Source organism: Oncorhynchus gorbuscha, linkage group LG16, assembly GCF_021184085.1.
Source record: "Oncorhynchus gorbuscha isolate QuinsamMale2020 ecotype Even-year linkage group LG16, OgorEven_v1.0, whole genome shotgun sequence".
In the NCBI taxonomy this organism is placed as follows: Eukaryota; Metazoa; Chordata; class Actinopteri; order Salmoniformes; family Salmonidae; genus Oncorhynchus; species Oncorhynchus gorbuscha.
The window spans coordinates 65,044,934-65,056,945 of record NC_060188.1 but is presented as its reverse complement, the minus strand read 5'-3'; the positions used below and the strand labels follow the sequence as shown (position 1 = coordinate 65,056,945).

Below are 12,012 nucleotides of genomic sequence, written 5' to 3'. Positions count from 1 at the left end.
TATTAATTGATTACTCACTGGATCCAACTGCCCTTCTGTTGGACTGTAAGTTTAGTCAAATGGGAATATGGTAAATTAGAAAATACTGTCCTATACCTGGCTAACGAGTTTCGGAGGGCCAAACATGAACCATGTCAAAACTCCTTTGAAATGTCTTGTGTGGATAATTGTGCAGGCATGTGTTGATCCAAAGGGCGCAAGGAAAGCTAATATCAGTATTGGAACCCTGAGGTGATATGAACAGGACAGTGACAAACATGCGTACTGAGTTATGTTAGCAAAGCATTGTGGGAAGGTCGTGATTTAATCGCGCGTCGCGTTGATTCCTCCAGGCCACATAAAGCACTGTTGCGTGCGAGTCCATTCTTTACTAATTTCTGGATAAATTAATATTGAAGTAAATTAGTTTTGAAAAGCATTATACTAGCATAAGCAACCCATGGCAAACTTTTGCGCAGCTCCAAATTGCACCATAAAAAGTAATCGGTCAGCATCGCTATTCTTCAAGTTTCCAATGGACACAAAGGTACGTTAAGACGGTCTTCCATGCTTGACTTTGCACATTAAGCTAACTAACATTAGCTGTCAGCTAAATATGTGCACTGTGCAAGCTATTTGGCTAGCTTGTAGCTAGTTTTGCAGAATGCTTGCAGAATAATTGTATAACCAGACCTTTGGGGTTTGCAAATCAGTACGTTATTAAAACATACAGCAAGCTGCTTGCTAGTGATACACAATGTTTTAGTTTGCATGTTGTCAACACAGCACACAATGTTATTGTGTGATTATACCATTAACTATAGCAATCATGTCTTCAGTATTTTAATAACTAGTTCTTCCATCGCATTCAATGATCGCTAAATATATAAATGAGAACTGTTTAAAAAAATGTTTTTTAAGTTGTATCCATGAGGAGCTCTTACAGGAAGTCAGAGAGGGTCGTTTTTCTGATTGGTCACTCACGTCAGTGTTTGAACATTAAGAACGAGTTATTCAATCTCATTCAATGAATCTAAATGTATGAATGAGAATGGTTTGTATTGTCTATTGTGCACAGATGCAAGCAGTGGGTGGAAAACTGTCATGGCAAGGATCTTGAAGATAAAACACCTGACCAGCTGAGCAGACACTACAGACTTTGTGCTAAGCAATTTGAACCATCATGATTTGTAAAGCAGTAAGTGATACTGATGCAATTTGCTTGGCATTTGTTTTGGCCTAGCTGAAACGTTTAACATTTGAAATTGTTGTAATTGAACAGAGATGTGTACATTGTTTAGTGCTACACACACCCATCAAATAGGTAGTTTAATAAATCGTTCATATTGCCAGAGTTCCTACAGGACAAGGCTGAAGGATAATGCCACACCAACCATCTTTGATTTATCAAGCCAGCTCAATAAGCCACAAAGTAGGCAACACGAGGATTAAAGAGCTGGTAGGGGTTTATTTTCCATTTAACAAAGCTGTAGTCATACTCAATGTATTGAAATCAAACAGCTTGTTATTGTTTCTCTCTTGCTATTATATTCTACAGAGTGAAGAGGAAGCAAGGCAAATGAAATTGAGGAAAAGTAAGTTATGCATCTTATGTTGAGGCTGTTTCAATGTACTGTGTATTCAAACCCCTTGACTTTTCCACATTTTGTTTCATTAGCCTTACTCTAAAATTATTAAATGATTTTTTTTCCTCAATCTACACAATACCCCATAATGAGAGCAAAACACCCTTGACCCAAACTGTTACAAACCTATATCCATCCTGCCTATCTAAGGTCTTCGAAAGTCAAGTCAACAAACAGGTCACTGACCATCTCGAATCCCACCGTACCTTCTCCGCTGTGCAATCTGGTTTCCGAGCCGGTCACGGGTGCACCTCAGCCACGCTCAAGGTACTAAACGATATCATAACCGACATCGATAAAAGACAGTACTGTGCAGCCGTCTTCATCGACCTGGCCAAAGCTTTCGACTCTGTCAATCACCATATTCTTATCGGCAGACTCAGTAGCCTCAGTTTTTCTAATGACTGCCTTGCCTGGTTCACCAACTACTTTGCAGACAGAGTTTAGTGTGTCAAATCGGAGGGCATGTTGTCCGGTCCTCTGGCAGTCGCTATGGGGGTGCCAAAGGGTTCAATTCTCGGGCCGACTCTTTTCTTTGTATATATCAATGATGTTGCTCTTGCTGCGGGCGATTCCCTGATCCACCTCTACGCAGACGATGCCATTCTGTATACTTCTGGCCCTTCCTTGGACACTGTGCTATCTAACCTCCAAACGAGCTTCAATGCCATACAACACTCCTTCCGTTGCCTCCAACTGCTCTACCTGTACATGACAATCTGATCATTTATCACTCCAGTGTTAATTTGCAAAATTGTAATTATTCGCCTACCTCCTCATGCATTTTGCACACAATGTATATCGACTCTTTTTTTTTTCCTACTGTGTTATTGACTTGTTAATTGTTTACTCCATGTGTAACTCTGTGTTGTCTGTTCACACTGCTATGCTTTCTTGGCCAGGTCGCAGTTGTAAATGAGAACTTGTTCTCAACTAGCCTACCTGGTTAAATAAAGATAAAATAAAAAAATATCACAGGACCCACATAAGCAAAAAGTTACACTAATCTTATTTTTAATCAATATTACTTCATTTTCCTATAGAGGACTGTGGACCAATCAAAGACTAACAAAGATGATGGTGAAGGCCGAGATGACTCTGAGACAAACCACCCCCCCAGCTGACCTCTGAGGAGAAGAAGCACAGAGAATATCTCAAAGCACTATTTGAAGTTATTCTAGTGTTGGGGAAACAGAACATACCTCTGAATAGACATACTGAGGAGGTGCTTGAGTGCGACGGTCTCACTCCAAGCAACTTCCAGGCATTGTTGGAGTACCGAATGAGGTGAGTGCCATATCCCCATATTCTTATGTTTTTTTTTTAACCAGGCCAACTGCTTTGCGGGAGAAGTTTGTGGGATTCCTTCCTTTTGAGGGAGATGAGGAGACCCTGATGGAGAGGCTGCTGACTGAGGTGACAAAAAAATGGGGCTTGAATATGGACTACTGCAGAGGGCAGGCCCACTTAAGCTCCTGTGTGCATTCTTGCAAAATGAAAGCCATTGCAACCAAACTCACAGAAGTATCCCACAGCAGTGCACACACCAAGTTCCACCTGTGCCTTGAATGTCTCACTGGCAAGTGGAGTGGTTTTGACAGGCATTCAGATTGTCATGTCTACTTTAAAGAAAATTGATTAATTTTTTTCAACAAGTCACCTTCACTGCAATTGGAGTTGGAGAATGCCATCTCTATTTTCTATCAGGGCAATGAAGAGAAGGCCAGTGATCTGAAAGAGGCCTGCCATACCAACTGGACATGCAACAGGCATGATACATTTGAGGTGGCAGTCAACGTCGTGGAATCTCTACTGCTCTGCGTAGATAGTGTTCATGACGATGAAGATCTGAGGTGGAATGACCAAGACACACATGATGCCTTGGAGATATCAGAGGCTCTGGCTGATTTTGAGTTTGTTGCAGCGTTGGTTGTACTGAAAAACACCATGTCATTTCTTTCACAACAGCCTTCGGCAAGAACTTGCAAAGGCCTACGATAGATGTCTACTTTGCTGCAAGCAGCTTGACCGCTGTGTTGCACTTGCTGAACGAGGTCTTGGATAACATTGAGGTGTACCATCATTTCTGGTTCGAAGAGGCTGTTAACCTACTTGAGAAAGCACTGCCCAGAAGCTGGAACAGAAATCCAGCCCGAGAGCTACTTCAAAGAGCACCTGACTGCCCCAGTGTTGAGCCAGGTCATCAAAGAACTGAACAACCTCTTCTCTGAGAACCACCTTAACCCCCTGAGATATTTGATGCTCGTCCCTGCGGTCATGGGGCAGCTGAAATTCAACATGTCTGAAGATAACAACGTGGAGATGTACAGGAACGACCTTCCCAACGCAGACACTCCCCCTGCTGAGCTTCACTGCTGGAGGGTGAAGTGGAAGCATAGGGGCAAGGTGACCCTGCACTTCACCGTCCATGAGACGCTTCAGTTTTGCTGAAGTGAAGTTCTTCCCCAATGTGCTTGCATTCTTGAGGGTGCTCAGCAACCTGCCAGTCCTGGGCCTTGAGGATGTCGACGGCAATGCTTCTCGTAAACGTTTTCAGATGTACCTGCAGAACACACCTGACAAACACAGATTCCAAGAGTCTGGCATTTCTAAACATACAATATAATGCTAGACATGACCTGGACTTTATGGTTGATAGTTACATTAGATGTACCCTCACAATGAAAGTTAAATCCTATTAATTTCATGACTCTAATGAGCAAGAATGCCAGCCTGTTGACTTGTTCTTGTATACATTGTAGTCTGTCTTCAGCATTTGTGACGAGCTGACCTCTTACTTATTGGATGTTTGATATGTTGACTTGAAACCACTTATTTTTGCTGTATAAAGTTGATCAACGACCATTGCAAGTTTGAGGGAATCATTAGATTTAGTATGCACCAAAACACTTAAATTCAAATCATAAAAAACTTTAGTTGAAACTATGTATAGGTCATTTTTTAAAATGTTTATGCAACTGGTTATGTAAATTACAGAACTGAAAATGTATTCTTATTACATAAGTCTTCTGGAAGTACTTTCTTCTAAGACCAATGTGCTTGAAATACAGTTACATTTGTGTCATTTAGCAGATGGTCTTATCCAATGCGACTTACAGGAGCAATTAGGGTTAAGTGCCTTGCTCAAGGGCACATCTTCAGATTTTATTACCTAGTCGGCTTGGCGATTCGAAACCAGTGACCTTTCGGTTACTGGCCGAACGCCCTTAACTGTTAGGCTACCTGCTTTGATCTAAGACTGTGTTCTTTCTTGTAAGAATGATTACAAATAAAGATCAACGTTTTTGATTCAGTCTAAGAATTGCTATTATTGTGATACATTTATTTACACCATTTTATTGTGTGATAGCTGCATTTATGAAATAAATTGTTAAATGTTTCTTTCCTCATTGACTTTGATCACACAATTCACAGTAAAGTGCTTTTTTTCTCAATGTATGTCTATGATAAGATGTAGCTATTTCTGTTCTAACCACCGTTTTCAAAGCTTTTAATAGGCTTTTTTGACAACCATGAACTCGTTCAGTCATCTTGTCACGTGACAAGTAGGCGTTTTATGAGGCCTCGTGGTATTCCGATATAATTTACTCGGTTGTCATATGCGGAACTTTAAAATACAGCTATCAAAATACATGTGTTATTACAACCGTACTGATACGCCACTGCATACACATAAGGAAAAATACAAAGATATACAATTGTGCACATTGTACTGAGATCAGAGATCAATGCGCCAAGCGGTGTCGATTTCCGCTTTACAAAGGTGTTCTTCCTGGTTTAGGAACACTCGGGCAACTATACCGCTCAACAAATCAACTTTTTACGGAATGAAATAATTAAATTACCTAGCTAGGTACAAAGTTAACTCAAAGACTTTGTACAAATATTAAGCTAAAGATTCAATACGGGTGGATTTCGGATTAATTGCACGATGCACGATTTATTCTGAACCAGTGAGTGCATGGATCCCAAAATGCCCAACCGCTGTGCCGCACCAAATTGTAATATCTATACAGATAAATCAGACGTCCCATTTTTCAGATTTCCATTGGACTCGGAGCGGTAAGTGCAATGTAATTGGGTTAGATGTAAATAGTGTACAATCCACTACAAACTATACTTTTTAAAGTAAAATTGGTATTCCTAATTAGCTAACTAGCTAGCTGGCTGATCCATTGAAACCTCTAGAGCTTGCTAGTTAGCCTAGCTTGTGCTAACGTTGATGGTAATGGCAAAGATGGGTTGTTTGCCAGCTAGCTAGCTTGCTAAAAGGCTACATTGTGGTTAAGGAAACCGTATTAATTGCGTAACTTTAAGGGTGAAGTATGTTTTAGTGAGGGTGGTCCCTGGTCATCCCTCAAAGTTATGAAAGTTATCTTTAATCTGACAACATCCTCTTCATATGTTGTACTGTAGCTAGCTAGCTAAATTGGGTAGTCAGATTAATCAAGTTGTAATACACAATTAATTGGTATCAGTGATGTAGTGCTAAAACAAAGGTGGGTAAACTAAACTTCAGTGGGCGATCGAGATCAGACGAACTACCACCGATATAAACCAAAACATTACAATTTTAGAACTGCATTGTTTGATTCCATTTTCATGCAGGTCAATAGGGAAGGCCTAATGTAATTTTATGTAGTTACACAATGCACATCAGGTCGCCCTCAGAAAAATATTTATTTGGACTGGACACTAGGAAAGTCCAGAGAAATAGGATGTGGAGATCTTTATATTGAAATGTTTTTAATCACGTTCATGTTCTTAATATCTTATGTGAGTTGCACTGCAATTCTGTATTGTAAAATGCCAAATAGAATACAAATAGTTGTATTCTATATGCATTTGAATAGAACATGTTATTGTGTTTGATACAATTACAGATTCCCTCAGGGATCCCATTTTACATTTCAGAGGACCCCAAGTTTGGTAACCACTGTAACCTCTGCTTGCTTCCTCTCTCTGTGTGTCTACTCTGCTGCCTTCTGCATTGCAGCCTGCCTCACCCCAGTCTGCCTCACCACTGTCTCTCACTACTCGCTATAAAGCAAAGCTATTTTATGTGAATCTATGTAGCCCATCTTTTGTTAAGATTATAGCTAGCTTAATTTCAGTCAATTGCTCCTGCTGAGGTCAAGATCTGTTTAATGTTAGCTTCTAACACCATCCTTCTAGCCAGATAGCCATCTAACTGAAATATCAGCTACTATTTGCCAGGTGTACACTCATTCTCAGAGTAGGTTTTTTTTGGAGGGGGGGGATATGTCTGACACTGCAAGAGTCAATGTAATTGCTCAAATATACTTAAGTATCAAAAGAATAAATCATTTAAAATTCCTTATTAAGCAAACCAGACAACACCATTTTATTGTTTAAAAAAATAGTTTACAGATGGCTAGGGGCACACTCCAACACTCTGACATCATTTACAAAGGAAGCATGTCTGTTTAGTGAGTCTGCCAGATCAGAGGCAGTAGGGAGACCAGGGATGTTCTCTTGATAATGAGTGAATTTGACAATTTTCCTGTCTTGATAAGAATTCAAAATGTAAGTACTTTTGGGTGTCAGGGAAAATGTATGGAGTAAAAAGTACATGATTTTCTTTAGGAATGTAGTAAAGTAAAAGTCATCAAAAATATAAATAGTAACGTATAGATACTCCCCAAACCTACTTAGGTAGTTACTTTTAAGTATTTTTACTTGAGTACTTTACACCACTGGTCTGGGCTGAGGTAGTTCGTTTCACGTCTGTGCCTGGGCGGGGGGTTTGGCTTTGGACAGAGTGGTGAATGAAGGTGCCTCTAACACGACAAATCCGGGGGGAGTAGGCGAACATAACGAGCATACCTGAATCATGAGTCCACTCTTCGCAGAGAGGCAGTCGCGATTTTTAACTCCGATCAAGAAAATTAACATTGTGACCGTTGATCAACGCTGGGAACGCAATAAAACGTGTGTGAGCGTTAATTAACTAAATACAAATGTGCGTAAACACAAATTAAAAAGGTGCATAAACTGTGTTTACCCTCCACTAAATCCCAAATGGGTCTATATACACCCTAAAACAATGCTTGCACAATCGTGTACATGTTCCTACAAGCCAGAATGTTGAATAAATTACATTTAAACTTACTCTACGGATTGTCTGCACTGTTGACCTTCCCCTGCTTGAAATTTGAGATCAAATATCCACAGCAAAGTAGCTAGTTATTGTTTACCAAACTTTTTAGAGGGTGGGTAGGTATAGATGGGTAAGCTGACAACGTCACGAAAACAATGCGCATGCTTCAGTGGAGCAGAAGTCCGTGAGTTGTTGTGATTCTGGATGGCCAGATGGCTACAACAATGACAAACTGCCATGTGGGAAATCGTAAGTGACTCGTTTCATCTTGTTTTTGATACCATGTCTTGTTTTGAGGTATTTTTACTGTTTCATGTCAATACTAATAGCTAGCAAACCAACAACTATAACAATGTATTTGTAAGTCGCTCTGGATAAGAGTGTCTGCTAAATGACTTAAATGTAAATGTAAATGTAGACAGGTGCACGTGTATGTTTTCAATAAGCATTGGATACAAAATATAGTTAAAAATTTAAGCCAACCCCCTCTGTTTTGCCCCATAGTTGCGCATGCGTCGGTTTTGTTGCTGAACAACCAAACCGTCTATAGGGGTCGCCAGCTTGTAGTCCTAAAAAACATTAGTTCAGCCATTCCTATGGGGAAAGAGTTTTATGATAACCTCAGACCTTATGTTTAACACAGGCTTGTGAGATCTTATACGTTTTGTTCTATGACATTATCAGTCAGTCAGTTAACATGATCTTTATGATTTATGAATCCTTTTTGTGCTTAAATTTTTTTTTTACATATGCTGCAAAATTTACAGTGACAGCTGATGAAGATTTATCTGTGAACAAAATGTATAAGATCTCTAAAGCTTGTTTACTACAGACTATCTTTTTTGCATTTAACCAAAAACTCAATTTCCCCGTAGGTTTTGTCCAACGAACCATGGTGGAATTAGCCATTACTATTGCTCTCTATATGACTCATTCTTCACCGAGGTAAAGTTAGTTTTATATTGGATGTTTGGTTTTCTCTTGTCAATAGCTAATGAACAAGGCATGCCATGGCAAGTAGTATATTCTGTATCAGGGAAGGATGGAGAACAATGTCTTCGATAAAATATTTTTGACAATTGAAATCCAAATAAGAAAATGTAAATGTGCAGGTTTGTTCTCCATCCTTCCCTGATTCAGAATATACAATTCTCATTGTCATGGCATGCTTGGTTCAATAGCTATTGACAAGAGAACTGAATCCAATAACATTTTATTGGTCACCTCATGTGTCATACGACAGGTGTAGACTTAAGTGAAATGCTTACATATGAGCCTATCCCCAACAATGCAGAGTTAACAAGTAAGACAAATATTTTCTCAATAAAAAGGAAATAGCAATACAATAACAAGACTATATACAAGGAGTTTTGAGTGTATTTAAAACTAACTTTACTTTGGTGCCGAACCATATACCTACCGGCTTTCTATGTTCTGTAAACAATACTTTCCTGCGGATATTTTGTCTACATTTTTGGGCAGGTGAAGGACAAATCGTACACACAACCAGTAAAGTTTAAATGTAATTTTATTCAACATTCTGACCTGTAAGAAACATTTACATGATTTTGAAGGCATGAGTTTCCGGCTGTAAATACAAATGTTGTATTACAGCTTGTTTAATCAGACTAGCTAGCAGGCTATCTAGCTTTGATATAGCAGGTTACACCCCCTCCCTATGTTGACGATGGTCCAAATACACCCACAGGCTGGTTTATTAGGTACACCACCCTCTTCAGGAAAATGGTTCTCTCCTACAGACAGTGAGTCACGTGACCGTAACTTGCTATATAAAGTAGGCAGACAGGCATCAAGCATTAAGCTATGGTTCGATTGAATTTTAGAAAGGGCAAAACTAATGACCTAAGCGACTTTGAGCGTGGTATGATCGTCAGTGCCAGGCACGCTGGTTCCAGTATCTTAGAAACGTCTGTCCTCCTGTGTTTTTCACGCACGACAGTGTCTAGTTGACCGAGAATGGTATGACAAACAAAAAAACATCCAGTCAGTGGCAGTCCTGTGATCGAAAAACAGCTTGTTAATGAGAGGTCAAAGGAGAAGGGCAAGAATCATAGGCAAATAACGGCGCAGTGCAACGGTGGTGTGCAGAACGGCATCTCGGAACACACAGCTCGTCGATCCTTGTCATGGGTGAGCTATTGCAGCAGACGTCCACGCCGGGTTACACTCATATCAGCTAAAAGCAAGGTGGCTCCAGTGAGCATGCGATCCGACGAATCCCGTTCACTGTTGCATAATGCTTATGGCAAAGTCAAGATTTGGTGTAAGCAGCATGAGTTCATGACCCCATCCTGCCTGGTGTTAACAGGCTGGTGGCAGTGGTGTGCTGGTGAGGATATTTTCCTGGCACACGTCCGGTATCTTGAAACATTGGGTTCCACGACTCAAATAATTCAGGCTGTTCTGTAGGCAAACTGGGGTCCAACCCGGTACTAGATGGGTGTATCTAATAAAATGGCCATTGAGTGTATGTTGAATCAATGCATAACGTGTGTGAGCTTCATGAATATAAGCTCCCTGAAAATGGTGATTCAAAATGTTACCTTAGAGAAGTCAGGGCAGGCCTAGCCCCACAAGTTTGTCATGTATACAGTTAATAACTGTAAGGACAGTTATTTTAACCATAACATTATCTTAACATTGTAGAAGCCTACCAGCCGCAATATGGCGCTATTATTCCTTTTACATTGTTTGTCTTCTTACATCCGACTTTAAAGTGGGCCTTCCGATAACACACTCATGTCCCCCATGGACCGGCTCGTACGTAAAACATCCTTCATTCAGGATGCGTCGGTTTCCTCCTTAACTCAGGTTAATGGGTCAGTGGGAAATTGTGTACGGTCTTAATAAAACACAATTTTCCCCGCCCGTTTTTGGATTTTCTGACAACTCCTGGGTGTTACACACAGCGTCCGTTTACCCCTGTCTGAATGCGCACCACAACATCAGGAAGTAGTAATAGCCACTGTAGCATGGTGGTGGAAAATGTTTTATTAAGACAGTATACATATTTTCCCGTTTTCTTTTCCCACTGACAAGCCATTAAATCGAGTTAAGGAGAAAACCAACGCCTTTTCAGCCTTGAATGGAGGATGTTTTATGTGCGAGCCGGTCCATGGGGGGGACAGGTCTCTTACCGGCTGAGCTCACTGTGTCAACACCTAGAGGTCGTACAACATCAGGAAGAACTATGCACTCTAAGGGTCTCTGCGCTAGAGAAGCATTGGAATTAGAGGTCAACTGCCCCTAAAAAGCAACTTCTCGTTTTGAAAATGACATGTGGCATTGATATGAGTCAAAACATTTATTCTAGTGTCAAAATTGACTACAAAGTGTAAATAGGATCATTTGGCAAGTGTCTTCACTGACATTTTTAACCTGTCTCTGACCAAGTCTGTAATACCTGCATGTTTCAAGCTGACCACCATAGTCCCTATGCCCAAGAACACCAAGGCAACCTGCCTAAATGACTACCAACCTGTGGCACTCTGTAGCCATGAAATGCTTTGAAAGGCTGGTCATGGCTCACATCAGCACCATCATGATAAACCCTAGACCCGCATCCTACAGATTGTTGGTCAATTTCTTCAACCAATGATCAATTCTATATAATTATCGAACATACATTAGTAATGGAAAGGAAACACTCTGTTTAAGTATTAAAATGATCCTTTAGTAATACAATTGTAGGCAGAAGTTGGTACAGAGTACAGTATATGATAGCTCTCCCCAGGTTCTGCAAAATGACAAAGACATCCTATAACTCATATAGCCTCTTCCAGTCCTCCTTGCGTGAGTTTCCCTGGCAACAACATTATAATAAATCTAACCTCCACCTGACAGCAGCAACCATCTTCTCAGCAATTAAAAGTTCAGAAGTGGGTTTGACCGAAACTTCATCACAAGTATAAGTTCATAACAAAGTGAACGAGTCCAAGCATCTTCTGACCGGTGGCTGTATTCATCAGGCCTGCGGCAGCCTTGTTCTCAGAACAGCAGTCGTATTCTCAGAACCTCAGATAGCCATGTGGGGCCCAGACAGGAGGAGTATGTATGAACGTAGGAGGTTTCCGCCTTCTGATATTGTCTGAAGGGCACAACACTCAAACAGGTGTTAATACACACACAGAGATATCCGAGAAGAGAAGACCTTACAGTTAATCATAACACAATTTGTTAACCCTTTAAAAGGTATGAGGCCTTGGTTTAACCCTCTTCAAGAGC

The 12,012-nt window shown here is 40.5% G+C and overlaps 1 protein-coding gene across 1 annotated transcript in view; it reads left to right on the top strand.

Moving 5' to 3' along the window:
- The first annotated feature begins 303 nt into the window (after positions 1-303).
- The window catches only part of LOC123999784, a 32,618-nt gene continuing 20,909 nt past the window's right edge, over positions 304-12,012 (top strand). The window contains exons 1-5 of the mRNA XM_046305809.1: positions 304-526; positions 1,058-1,177; positions 1,333-1,438; positions 1,538-1,574; positions 2,669-2,912. Coding sequence (XP_046161765.1) covers positions 2,908-2,912 — 5 coding nt within the window. The 5' untranslated portion in view covers positions 304-526; positions 1,058-1,177; positions 1,333-1,438; positions 1,538-1,574; positions 2,669-2,907. The remainder of the gene's footprint in view (positions 527-1,057; positions 1,178-1,332; positions 1,439-1,537; positions 1,575-2,668; positions 2,913-12,012) is intronic.